Source organism: Centropristis striata, chromosome 24 (assembly GCF_030273125.1).
Source record: "Centropristis striata isolate RG_2023a ecotype Rhode Island chromosome 24, C.striata_1.0, whole genome shotgun sequence".
NCBI lineage: Eukaryota > Metazoa > Chordata > Actinopteri > Perciformes > Serranidae > Centropristis > Centropristis striata.
Window position 1 is genome coordinate 22,869,789 of NC_081540.1, and position 14,282 is coordinate 22,884,070.

The window sequence follows — 14,282 nt, forward strand, 5'->3', positions numbered from 1 at the left end:
GCTTCCGTACTTATTTACTTTAATAGTGTATTGTTTTGTTTACTGTCGATTGTTTATTTTAATTGCATTTGTCTGCCTTGGACAAAGGGTCGCACACACACACACACACACACACACACACACACACACACACACACACACACCCTGCCCCGAAGCTATTTGATCAGATCAAAGAGCCACACACACACACACACACACACACACACACACACACACACACACCCTGCCCCGAGGCGATTTCCTCAAAGGTTCTTTGCGTAACAACAAAAGTAAACAATTAATAACTTACGTTACGTAAATCACGATTATGAAATCGAAATAATTTATATTTGTGAATCTGGGGGGTCTCAGTCCCCACAAACAGACACCAACAGTTATTCCACATTGTTATCACATAGAACTAGACCCACCGTCATTATTTAAACGTTTCTGATCTTTCATTTCAATCATTTTGGATAATTAATTATTTTAGAAGATGTTTCAATCATTAGATAATTTACAGTTTCCCATAGACTATAAGGCTATATATAAAATGACACATTACTAATTTAACTTGTTTTAGAGGAGGAGAGTTGTTAAAATGAGGCCGTGGAGCTTTTTGTGGAATTATACTTCAGTATCGCATACACACACACACACACACACACACACACACACACACTCTGTCGGTAGATGGAGATTATTCTGCAGTCCGTCCTACCGGTTACGTCTGTAAAGCCCTTTGAGGCAAATCTGTGATTTGTGATTCTGTGCAATATAAATAATGTTGTTGTTGTTGTTGTTGTTGTTGTTGTTAAAAACAATTTCCTGCCACCACATACATTGTAAAATAGGGTAAAGGTTTTAATCTTTCCATTGAACGTTCAGATTTTACTTTATTAATCCCGCAGTGGAAAATTTCTTTGTTACAGCCGCAAAGTTTCACACAATTAAGATAAAGATAAACTTTATAAGCATATGCTAAAAATTTTACTAATAATTTTTTTATTTTAGCCTAAAATAATAGACAACCCTTAAAGATAAAAAAAAATGTGTCAGTTGTTATTTTGTGTCTTTTTTATTGATTTTGTGTCTTTTTTTGTCATTTTGTGTCTTTTTTTTGGTCATTTTGTGTCTGTTGTTGTGTCTTTTTTTATTTATTTTGTGTCTTTTTTGTCATTTTGTGTCTTTTTTTCTCATTTTGTGTCAGTTGTTGTGTCTTTTTTTGGTAATTTTGTGTCTTTTTTTCTCATTTTGTGTCAGTTGTGTGTTTTTTATTTATTTTGTGTCTTTTTTTTGGTCATTTTGTGTCTTTTTTTGGTAATTTGTGTCTTTTTTGGTCATTTGTGTCTTTTTTGGTCATTTTGTGTCTGTTGTTGTGTCTTTTTTATTTATTTTATCATTATTTCACTGAAATAAAGCAAAATTGAAATCTAAAACTTTGTCAAAAGATAAAACAGGCATCAAGGAGTTCATTTTTAGTGATAACTCAGTTTTGAACAAAAACGTAGTTACTGCAGAATACATTTTCTAATAAACGCATTTGGTGAATTATCCGCTAGGGGCGCACTGTTTATAGTCAGAGAAGAAGACGTTGCATAACTCTGGAACTCACGAAGAAGAAGTCCACAGGTAACACTCAGAGTTTGATCTGAACTACAGAAGTAACAACGTTTGTCACGGAGCGTCTTCTTTCTACTCAGCAGGTCATTATTTTCTTTATTTTAAATTTAATAACACACTCTTTATTTTCCAAGGTTGTTTTTTTTAGGTTGTGGGATTTTATACGAACATGTGAAAATGGAGTTATAATTAGAATTCCTAGATTTCTTAGATGTCTATGAGTTGATTTAATCATAAAGTGCAATACTATACTTTTCTGTTCTAAATACCTGTGACTTAATTTATTCACACAGGTAAATAATAAACAAGAGCGCGTGTTTGTATTAATAAATTAGAGCTTGTTCATGATATGTTGATATGTAACGCAACCAGGCAAAAGTTTGGACACATCTTCGCATTCCATGGTTTTTATTTATTTCTTATTTTCAACACGGGAGGCATCAAAACTGTGAAAGAACACAAATGAAATTATGTAGTAAAAAAACTGTTAAACAAACCAGAATATGGTTTGAATATGGTAAACATTGGATAAGAAGTTGTGTCCAAACGTTTTACTGGCTCTTCAGACCGTGAGAAAAAAAAAGTGCATTTTAATTTTCCTTTATCATTGGTGTAGGCCCAAAGCAATTTGTATTCTTCAATTGTAAAAATGTTAAGCTTGTTCTTTTTAACATACAGTCATGGAAATAAAAATGTTTTAAAATTGTACATTCGTTTGTACAAATACAATGATAACAACAAAGATATATCATAAAATATTATTTTAAGAGCTGATATCTAGACATTTTCATGTTTTCTTGATAATAACCAAAATCATTATCAAGAAAAAAAACATTGAAAATGTCTAGATATCAGCTCTTCATTATTCAATGGTCTAATATTTTCTTCCATGACTGTATTAGTCAACTAAAATGTGCATCATAGCTTATGAAAATCTTAAAAAGCCTTAACTTATAGATTTTGCCAACTTAAAGTCTAGTTTCCAAACTCCAAAATCATATTAATAAATGCAAATTTTGACCAATCAGTCATGTTGGTAGACTAATTTAGACTAAGTAGGCTATTTCATTTTCATTCATAATTTTTCTCTTATTTTGGCCAAAAATGGCTCTTTTGTTGCACTAAACAAATGGGAAAACTTTTACTACACGGTTTAGTGCCGTAGAAGAAGAAAGGAGGTCTCACTCTGCTGCTGTTTTCATGGACGAAATCTTGTCCGAGCGTGTAAAGAGATGCTTTAACGTCAAATTTAAATTATTTTTTACTAAACTACACGCAAATTAAATAAAGCACTTACACACTGAACAAACCACCATATTAACTTTTCTACGCAGAGCACGCGTTAAAGTGTTAAAACGTAATGTTGTAGCACAGATGAGGAGCAGCTGATCTGCTGCGGAGTGATCCTCTCTCTCTCTGTTAACGATCTTTGTTGTTGCTTGTGGCTAGTGACCGGAGAGTCTGTTTGCCTTTTCTCCAGGATGTTTGTTAAAACTGTGAGCAGAGGCTACCTCAGAACCCTCTCCGGGCTCAGACATGTCTCCGGGGGCGGACAGGTGCTCTCTGCAGCTGCTGCAAGGTAAACTGACGAATAAACACGTTACTTAACGCGGAAATATGTAAATAAACATAAACAACTGTCTCAAAAGGAAGTCCTGCACGGAGTAGGTTATATTATGTAATTATCAGCGAACATGCTCTTATTCTCAGTTAAACAGGGTATTTTTATCGTAGTTGAGCAGTTTTCAGAGAAGGGGTTAATAACCTTTGGCACACTTCTCTTATTGTGAAAAGTCGAGTCTCCGATACACGGAGCTTTAATTTGAAAATCCAAACCAATAGCCGGAAACGAATTGTCGTTTTTATGACAACAAAAGTGAACGCTTGTACAGCAGATTTGTCGTATTATATACAGTATTAAAATGTTAATGAATGGTATTTTCTAGAACTATAATGTTTGTATATATATTTAATATATGTATATGTATATTTAAACTTTTTTAAATTATTTATTTAAAATAAATAAATATTTTTTTAAACAAAAATGCCAAATATTTTTTAGGTTCAAGTAGGGCTGGGCGATATATCAATATAAAAGATATATCGATATATTTTTAAATGTGATATGGAATTCGCACTGTGATCCTTTCTCCAGGCAAGCTGCAGCTTTTATTTAAGATATTTTTTTATTTAAATGTACACAAAAAAAACCCTACTCCTGTTGTTATACAGTATTTATGTTCACTTTAATAAACGGTTTCAATAAAACTACTTGTGACATGTCATATTTGGCTTTGACTGAACATTTGCTCTCACTTTGTGATAAAAATATCCGGATATATATTGTATATCGATATTCAGCCTAAATATATCGGGATATGACTTTTGGTCCATATTGCCCAGCCCTAGGTCCAAGCTGTAAGGATTTGCTGCTTTTTATTGGCCAAAACAAGACTGTTGATGACATTACAATGGGCTTCAGGAAGCTATTAGTAGCTATTATTAGCTATTATTAGCTATTATTTATCATTATTTTCTGAATTTGTTTTGTTTTTTCTATTTCAAAAATCAATGGAGAAAATAATCAATAGAACACCTGATAATGGGATTAATGAGCCTTACTTTTTGGCAGCATCTTAATGTCTCACTTCCCCTAATCCCTTGCAAGGTTATAATAGTTTTGGATTTTTCATTAGTTTTAATTTTAATTTCATTGTGATTTTTTGTTTTCAAATTCAGTTTGTTTTAATGAGTTTTTAGAGTGAGTTTGCTAGTTTTAATTAGTTTTTATTGTTTGGAAAATGCTTAGTTTTAGTTTAGTTTTTATTAGTTTTAGTGTTAGATTTAGTTTTTTTGTAATGGGGTATTTGTTTGGTGCGGGATTCAAAAAAATCACAATAAATGTTTCCTTTATTTCTTTTGTCTGATCCATCTCAGCCCCAATAAGGTTATTAAGTCATAAAACCAGATAGATTAAATAGATTTCATATCAACCAAAAAGGTTTACGGAGGAAAAAAGTTGACAGAAATGAAAACGAAGGACATTTTCACGATAATTTTAGTTTTAGTTTAGTGTAAGTTTCAGTTAGTTATCATTTACAAAAAACTCTTTTTTTGTTTGTTTGTATTTTCATTTCAGGTAACGAAAACGTTTTTTCAATTCTAGTTTTCGTTATTTCGTTAGTTTTCGTTAACTATAATAACCTTGCTCCCTTGCTGCTTTACCAAAATAAAAGCATTTGTCATGAGTTGCCAAATCAACACCTGATGGCTTTCAAGAACTGGATGATTGGATTTCTGTATTTCCTCCCAGGCTGCAGCACAGTATGGCCCCGGACCTCGGGCAGCCGGGCCCCTCGGTGCGTCCAGAGACCTCCAGCGCCAAGTCCATGATGGACATCGGCATCCGTCGGATCTTCACCGAGGAGCACGACATCTTCAGACAAAGCGTCCGGCGCTTCTATCAGGACGAAGTGGTTCCGTACCACAGGGAGTAGGTTGAAGAAGAGACGCACAAAGACATCGATAAACCTTCAATGCCAGTCTTTCCCCGGCTCACTGTAACTACTCTTGCCTTGTTCCAGGTGGGAGAAGGCGGGTCAGGTGAGCAGGGAGGTGTGGTTGAAGGCTGGAGAGCAAGGCATGCTGGGAGTATTAATACCAGAGGAGCATGGCGGCGTCGGAGCAGACTTGTTTTCTGTGGCTGTCACGTGGGAGGAGCAGTGAGTCGTCCTTAAAACAAACATTTGTCATATCTGAGCTAAAACGCTAGTTTTTTTTAATGAGGTTTTGTTTCGTCCTCTAGAATGTACGCCAACTGCTCAGGCCCGGGTTTCTCCCTGCACTCGGACGTCGCCATGCCCTACATCTCAAACTACGGCAGCAAAGACCAGATTAGACGGTTCATCCCCGACATGACTGCTGGGAAATGCATCAGCGCCATCGCCATGACGGAGCCAGGAGCAGGAAGGTCGGGACTGGAGCGGAGACGCCGGCTTATATAAGACTTATGTGGTGTAGCTTTGATGACATGGCGTCTTTGTCTTTTTAGTGATCTCCAAGGCGTAAAGACGTACGCTAGGAAGGACGGCAGCGACTGGATCCTCAATGGCAGCAAGGTAAAGAGTCGTACATTCTGAGCACTATTCCAGTAGATGTATCAGCCAAAGACTGTATAAATAATGGACGTAGTCACCGCGACGTCACCCGTTGGTTTGTGGCCCGTTGGAAGCATCGAGTTCAGCGTTACAATCGCCGCCATCTTGGGTCGCCATCTTGTTTCCGTTACACGGAGCAGACCATATCTGACTGTGGAGGAGGAGAGGGATCTGATCACTGACTACAGCCTCTCTAGACCTCAACCTGACTGAGAGAAGCTGCTGATAATTACTGTTAGCATTAGCGTTAGCATTAACTGGGATGCTCGTTTTGGCTAGCAAATAAACAAAAACCAAATGTTTGTTACTGACCTCTGAAAAATGACCAGCGACTCCTTGGAGTGTCTGTTAGTCCAACCAAACACTGAACAAGACATTTACTGAACAAAACGTTCAAATAAACTGTCATTAAGGTAAAATACAGTGAAAGGGTCAAAGTTATGAGACCAAACCGCTAAACGTCCTCTTTTCTATCTATATAACGTTATATATAACTTTATTGACACGTTGCCGTGGATACGCATTGTTCTGCTTCCCTCCTGGTGACGGCTCGCCTTGTTAGTGACCTGTCAATCAAAGGTAGCCCCGCCCCAAATATGATTCTTTATCTTCTATTTGCATCTAAATGAGACCATTATTTGAACTATTAACATCAAATTGTCTTGAAGATTTTTTACTAGCGATTGGGAACAAAGTTTCTAAGGTAATAAATCAAGTGAGAAGTTTTCTCATTTTGCATTGAAATGAATGGACTAAAATGTTTTTGCAGCCACACTTAGCACCCCATGCTGGAATTTTTGGTAGAATGCAGCACTTCCTGGTTTGCCTCCCTGCTCAGACCCGGAGGTTGCCGCCTGGTTCCCATACAGGTACTTTTGTAGCGGCTAACCAACTGTGTCCGAATGTGACAACAGACGTGCATGTGGCAAGCAGTGTTGCCGACTTAGCGACGTTGTTGACCCCTTCTAGCGACTCTTTTTCAAAAAAGCGACTCGTGACAATTCTAGCAACTTTTTCTGGTGTTATTGGAGACTTTTGGAGACTTGTTACTCTTCTTAACGAGTAGCACCGTCCCAAAGCACTCACAAACGGCCCAGTCCTCCCGCAGCGGTCTCTCCCAGCTGCAGTCAGAGCAGGAGATGTTAACCCCTCAGCAACAAGTTTGCACCAGTCATCAAATGAATCACGCATGTGCGAAATTGCCGCTCAGTAGCGGCTCAGGTAGCAGCTCGTAAAGTTCCTGTCTCGGGTTGGTACTTTCTGAACCGCCACTGAAGTTACAGTGAAGTTGGGCGGATCCTTTTCCCAAGCCACACCCATAGCAGCTCAGTAGAGGGAAAAGTACCTAATGGAAACGTGCCTATTGTCTAATAAATATTTAATAATAATTAATTATTATTTTATTTTATTATTATTAATTCATTAATAATAATGTCTCACCATTCCAGGTGTTCATCACGAACGGTTGGATGGCCGACGTAGTGATTGTGGTTGCCGTGACGAACCGCGAGGCGAAGTCAGCGGCACACGGGATCAGTCTGTTCCTGGTGGAGGACGGCATGCAGGGCTTCCAGAAGGGACGCAAACTAGAGAAGATCGGTATGAAGGCCCAGGACACCGCCGAGCTGTTCTTCGGGGATGTGCGGCTCCCAGCCGACGCCCTCCTGGGCGAGGCCAACAAGGGCTTCTACTACCTGATGAACGAGCTGCCGCAGGTAAAAAGGAACATGGGGGAAAATAAGGTTGGTACGGATACTTAAAGGGTTAGCTTGTGGTTGTATGATGTCCCAGTGAGGAGAAACAGGCAGTACTGACATGGAAGCTAAGCAATATACTACTGGTGACGGGGCAGTGGGAAAAAGTATTTTAACAACCTACAAATAGGACCAATAATACCAAAAAATAATATCAGCTAGATCAGGGGAACTGAGGTTGATTTCTGTGCTCTCTTCAAAGCCACCAGACTCCATTAACAAAAACAGTAATTTTACCTTCCAGAGAACACAGGAGTTGCTTGTCTGCCGTTGCCTCATTTGGTTGGTTTATTTGTGTTCCTGTGTGACTTTGGTGTTATAAATGGTTAGTTTGGATTTTTTAAAAACGCACAATAACACAAACGCAATAACCAATGGAGGCAGGGGTAGACCAGGAAGTCCTGTGTTCTGCAAGGTAAATTGACTGTTTTTGTCAATGGAGTCTGGTTGTTTTGACAAGTTCCTTACACTACATCACTGTGGATGTAGCCCCCGTTTTTCAGTCCATAAGGGAAAAAAATACTCTTTTTAATTTTTTTTTTAAACTAATTACAATTAAACTGGTCTGTCCAACAGCAAGGTAAAGCAGTGCGAATGCTCTAAATATTGCATGTACTTCATAACTGGACAGTACCTCATACGACCCTACACCAAAAACATCCAAATTCTCCCATGAAGGTTTAGTGTCAGAGTGACTTACACTCCCATTATCTCTTATGTTCATTGTGAATAAACATACATAAATCCACTCCAGAACCTGCCTGAGAATATTCAAGTTTGAATATTTTCTCATTATCAGAGAAATCCAATAATAATTCAATTCAACCAGCCAAGGTTTGAGAGTGAGAATATGAAACTTTTGAGAAAAAATAAATAATATTTTCTTACTTAAATTTGTTGATTTAGAGAACACTGAGGACATGACATGGTTTTCATTTTACTGCAGTATGCAGGTCATTGATGCTACGCCAGTATATTCTGTGTATTCACAGTACACTGCAAGCAGGAATTGCTAATGGTTAATGCGGCATCCTGTTTACATTCTCCAAAGCCCCTAGACCATAGGTCTCAAACTCGCGGCTGGCGGGCCAATTGCGGCCCTTGTGATGATGTTTTGTGGCTCCCACCTTGATATGAAAGTTTAATGTGAGTTTTATATGAATGTCTCTTTACCGTGTTGTGTGTGGAAGGTCCCTTTATTGCTCCAGCTGGAGCTTTGTTTACCTTGTTTCTATGACGACGTTAACAAAAAGAAAGGCAGCTGCTACCGGAGCGTTTAATATCTGCCGTGTTATTGTTACTGGAAGAAGTGGAAATGTAATGTAATGTAATTTTGTGTCTTTTATTTGTAATTTAGTTTTTTCTGTCATTTTGTGTATTTTTTTTAAAAGTAATTTTGTGTCTTTTTTTAAAGTAATTTAGTGTTTTTTCAGTTATTTTGTGTCTTTTTTTTGTTCATTTTGTTTCTTTTTTAAGTAATTTAGTTTTTTTTGTCTTTTTTGTAATTTTTTGTCTTTTTTTAGTAATTTTGTGTCTTTTTTAAGGAATTTTGTGTTTTTTTCAGTAATTTTGTGTCTTTTTTAGTAATTTGTGTCTTTTTTTGGTCATTTTAATACTGCCTCCAGCGGCCCCCAGGTAATTTGAGTTTGCCCTAGACTATGGGAACTCTAGTTCCAAAACTTAAAGCACGTTTATCCCCAAAATAGAAGCAAGAATGACAGATTTAAAGTCTGTCTCTTTGCCTCGTGTCCACTTTGTTTTGTTGTCATTTGTGTTACCTTTTGATTGTTTGATGGTGAATTCTGTTATTTTGTGGCAAAGGAGCGTCTGGCGATTGCTGGCGTTGCCATAGCGAGCTGCGAGTTCATGTTTGAGGAAACCAGGAACTATGTGATGCAGAGGAAGGCGTTCGGCAAGACCGTCGCTCACCTACAGGTCTGTAGAACAAGGTTTTTTCTTAATACCTTTTTATTTTTTCTTCAGTAGAATAAATATATCATTGCATCTAATTTTACCCCACAGACTGTGCAACACAAGCTGGCAGAGCTGAAGACAGAGATCTGTGTGGGCCGAACCTTCGTAGATAACTGCCTGGTGCTCCACGCCGAGAAGCGCCTCGACGCCGCCACGGCTTCCATGGCCAAGTACTGGTGAGAATGTGTTTCAGTATTAACCAGCTTCAAATCTCCAAAAACAAGCCACGTTGCTGCCATTCACTGGTTATCGTCAATGAAAACTAACGAAATCACGAAAACTAGAATTGAAAAAAACATTTTCGTTAGCTGAAATAAAAATAAAAACGAGAGTTTAAAAAAAAAGATAACTAACTGAAACTGTATTGGGTGGTTACAAAAGTAACTAAAACTAACTAAAAATATAAAATACTTCAATTTAAAGAGCGCCACCCAGTGGTTATCGCCCAAAACTGAGAGCCTCAGGGGTTCATGGGGAAGTAGGAACCTGAGTTTCATGTCATTCAGACACACCAATGTGGATATGCAACACTTCCTGTTTGGAACAAAATCTGCAGGAAGTTGTTATTTAATCATTTGAGTCTTCTTTAGGTTATAAAAATTATTTTAATAACTTTTGTGAGGAGGGTCCGTAGATGATGTGTGCAAAGTTTGGTGTGAAACGATGACATTGCCTAGGAGGAGTTCGAAAAAGTAGTTTTTGCGACATTTCGCGAATTTGCGAGAAAAAAACCCCGGTAGGCGAAAATGGGCGTGGCTTATAGCCTATCACAAGATTCAGCACAACTCAGTGAACGCGTGGATATAAGGTTTTTGAATGTGCAATAAAGTATGTGGGAGTTAATAGCCAAAACGCACTTTCCTTTATTATAGCGCCACCTAGTGGTGTAAATTTAGGATGACAATAGATTATAAAAATTTTCAGCATGTGTGACTTATATTCCAAGTTTCATGAGTTTTGGGGTATGTTCAGGCAGTGAAAAATGTGATCATTTGGGACCAAGAAAAAAATAAATAATAAATAACCAACAGAAGAACAATAGGGACCTCGCAGGTCGTTGCCTACTCGGGCCCTAATTCTAAAAACATCCTTTGTTTTCCTCTTTGTCAACTTTTTCATACAACATCCAGTGTTTCTATTCCTCCACCGCTGAGTGTGTGTATTCTTCTGGGAGAAGTGCGAGTTAAATTACCGTAATGACACCATGTTGGCTGTAAAGAGAAACTTCTCAGCTTTCAGAAAACATTTCAATTCAACCATGATATTAAAAATCACATTTTTTTTGCGGCGGCACTGAAAAATCCAGCAACGGCTGCAGAATACATGTAGGGGAAACGCTGCATAATCCTTTTTGGTTGATATGAAATGTATTTTTTTAGCTCCAACTAAATATCTGCTGATTAGTGAACACACGGTAAATATTGTCACATTGTTAAAACGAACTGAATTTGAATACAAAAATTCACAACGAGATTAAAACTAATGAAAAATCCAAATCTCTTATAACCTTGCTTCACTGCTGTCTCCAGGGCTTCGGACCTGCAGAACAAGGTGGCGACTCAGTGCCTGCAGCTCCACGGAGGCTGGGGCTACATATGGGACTACCCCATCGCCAGGTAGGAACAACACCACCTGTTTGTTTCTTTTCAAAGCCATCTACAAGTTTCTGAGCTGGTGTGTTTGTGTTGTCAGGGCGTTCGTGGACTCCCGCGTCCAGCCGATCTACGGAGGAACCAACGAGATCATGAAGGAGCTCATCGCCCGGCCCATCGTCAGCCCCTAGTGGTGCTCCGGTTGGTTACTGATGGAGGAGCACTGGGGAAGTGGAGCGGTTGCACAGGCGTTTTTTTTTCTTTGTTGACAGTTAGAAAAAAAAGTCTGAAAAATGGGATAAAGTAAAAACGTTTAGTGGTGAAAAGTCAGAATGTTTAGTCATTGAACCAGCCAAGGTTCGAGAGTGAGAATATGAAACTTTTGAGGAAAAATAATTAATATTTTTGTTGATTTAGAGAACACTGAGGACATGACAAAGGACCTGTAGAACCTGATAATGTAATAATCCGGATAATGTAATAAAAATCTGCACTTGAGTCCATTGAAAATGTAATAAAACCTGATGATGTAATAACTTCCCGATAATGTAATAAAGTGCATTTCCCAATAATGTAATACAATTTTTTTTTTACCAATAATGTAATAAAGTATTACATTAATGGAGGTTATTACATTATCAGGTTAGCCTTCATTTCCCAAGTCCTGATAATGTAATAATTCCCCAATATTGTAATAATTTAACATTACTTGGGTTCAAGTGGTGATACTGTGTATCAACTCTAGCTCAGAGCTCTAGCGCCACCAACAGGTCAAAGTTGAATGTTTATTCACTTTTGACCCGTTCATTCCGTTTTTCACCAACGAGGTATCCATGACAACCGAATGATTCAACAGCTTCTTGAGATCTAAAGGTGCTTGGTGTTATACTTTTTACATTATTGGTTAAAAGTGTATTACATTATTGGGAAATGCACTTTATTACATTATCGGGAAGTTTTTACATTATCAGGTTTTATTACATTTTCAATGGACTCAAGTGCAGATTTTTATTACATTATCAGGGTTATTACATTATCGGGAATTTATTACATTATCATGGTTTTCATTTTACTGCAGTACTGCAGTCATTGATGCTACGGCAGAAAAAGATCAACCGATGTGTGCCACGTTATAATATAAAATATAATAGGTTTATTGTTATAAAACGACATCACATTATAACATCACAGTTTTCTTATTATAACATACACTATCTTGTTATAACATGAAACAACTCATGTTATAACAATAAGTAATCTCTTTATAACATAAAACGTTTTTTTATTATAAGGAAACTTTTCTTCTTATGACAGTCCGTTCTAGTGCTGGATGATATGGGAAAACATCTTTTGATGATTTTTTCATATCAGTCGATATCGATATATATCACACTATAAATCAAATCACTATTTTTGTCAAGCTTAAAGGTTCTTTTTACTCAAGCTTATATTCTCTGTCGTCATTTTCTCTCCATCCCACTCCTAATGTACACACACAACAATGTCATCATGTTATAACATTAAACATTTTGTTATTACACTAAGTTAATGTGTTATAACATTTTGTTATTACACTAAGTTGATGTGTTATAACATTAAACATTTTATGTTATTACACTAAGTTGATGTGTTATAACATTAAACATTTTATGTTATTACACTAAATTGATGTGTTATAACATTAAACATTTTATGTTATTACACTGAGTTAATATGTTATAACATTAAACATTTTATGTTATTACACTAAGTTGATGTGTTATAACATTAAACATTTTATGTTATTACACTAAGTTGATGTGTTATAACATTAAACATTTTATGTTATTACACTAAGTTGATGTGTTATAACATTAAACATTTTATGTTATTACACTAAATTGATGTGTTATAACATTGAACATTTTATGTTATTACACTGAGTTGATGTGTTATAACATTTTATGTTATTACACTAAGTTGATGTGTTATAACATTAAACATTTTATGTTATTACACTAAATTGATGTGTCACAACATCAAACATTTTATGTTATTACCCTAGGTAATGTGTTATAATATGAAACGTTTTATGTTAATTTATCACATAACATGAAATATTGTATGTAATAATTTATCAAGTGATAACATAAGATGTTTCACGTTATTACAAGATAATTTGTATTAAGTTTTGTTTTAACAACATGCTGACATGTTATAACATTAAACTTTTCTTGTTATAATGAAATACAATTTATTTTGTAATAACATGAAACATCTCATGTTATGACAGTACTTGTCATAATATGATTAATTTTATGTTATAACAAAAAGTTCTACGAGTTGTAATGCTGCGTAAATTATTAATAAAAAGTGAATTAAAACTTTGTAGAGTTTTCAGCTGAATTTCTCGCTGTAGACTTACCACCCACTGTAGTCTATATATATATATATATATATATATATATATCTGTATATATCGCAGTGAAAAAGAATACATTCCAGGTACAAAGTATTTTTTATAAATGTTTGGGTTATTTGGTTGCATGTGTGTCCAGTTTAAATTATAGAAGACATTAATTCATATCAGCTCTATAATAAGCATTCATGGCAGCATTGAAATTCTCCAATTGTGACTTACCACTTGAAATAAATGAATAATGAGAGCTTAAATTTATGTAGCACCTTTCAAAAAACCCAAGGACACTTTACAATAGAATAGAATAGAACACAATACAGTAGGATGACTACAATAACTGGGATTTGAGAAGAAAGGGACAAAAGCATCACATTTTTCCACATGCTCTCTATCACTATAGGTTTCAATTTTTGGTAGGAGCCACTTCATCCAGATTGTGGATCTGAGATGCCAGCCATATAAAGTCTATGAGAACCAATCCATCTTCCAAGCCACTTAGAAGGTCAATCTTGGTGTCAAAATCTACATTTTCTGGGTCAAGGAATCATTTAAAGCTATTGAGAATATCACTAGATGACTCACTGTAAATAATTTGTTGATCAAGATCTGACATGAGATGAAAGCGTACCCTTGATTTTTTTGAGTTAGTCCGGGTGAAAATGAACATATCTATTTGATCAAATAATCATCTAGTGAGATTCTCAATGGCTGTTAATGATTCCTTGACCAACAAAATATATATTTTGACACCAAGATTGACCTTCTAAGTGGCTTGGAAGATATATTGGTTCTCATAGACTTTATA

The 14,282-nt window shown here is 36.3% G+C and overlaps 1 protein-coding gene across 2 annotated transcripts; it reads left to right on the forward strand.

Annotated features, from left to right (window-relative positions):
• Positions 1-1,565: 1,565 nt before the first annotated feature.
• Positions 1,566-12,736, forward strand: acadl (acyl-CoA dehydrogenase long chain). 2 transcript variants are annotated; one of them, XM_059328001.1, is made up of 11 exons: positions 1,566-1,685; positions 3,083-3,181; positions 4,916-5,095; positions 5,187-5,324; positions 5,408-5,572; positions 5,654-5,720; positions 7,208-7,474; positions 9,335-9,448; positions 9,536-9,663; positions 11,017-11,103; positions 11,180-12,736. In XM_059328001.1, the coding sequence occupies exons 2-11, from the start codon at positions 3,084-3,086 to the stop codon at positions 11,268-11,270; spliced, it is 1,335 nt and encodes a 444-aa protein (XP_059183984.1). In that variant the 5' UTR covers positions 1,566-1,685; position 3,083; the 3' UTR covers positions 11,271-12,736. The 2 variants fall into 2 exon arrangements, with proteins under 2 accessions (XP_059183984.1, XP_059183983.1); XM_059328000.1 differs by lacking the exon at positions 1,566-1,685 and having other exon boundaries at positions 3,057-3,181.
• The last annotated feature ends 1,546 nt before the right edge of the window (positions 12,737-14,282 follow it).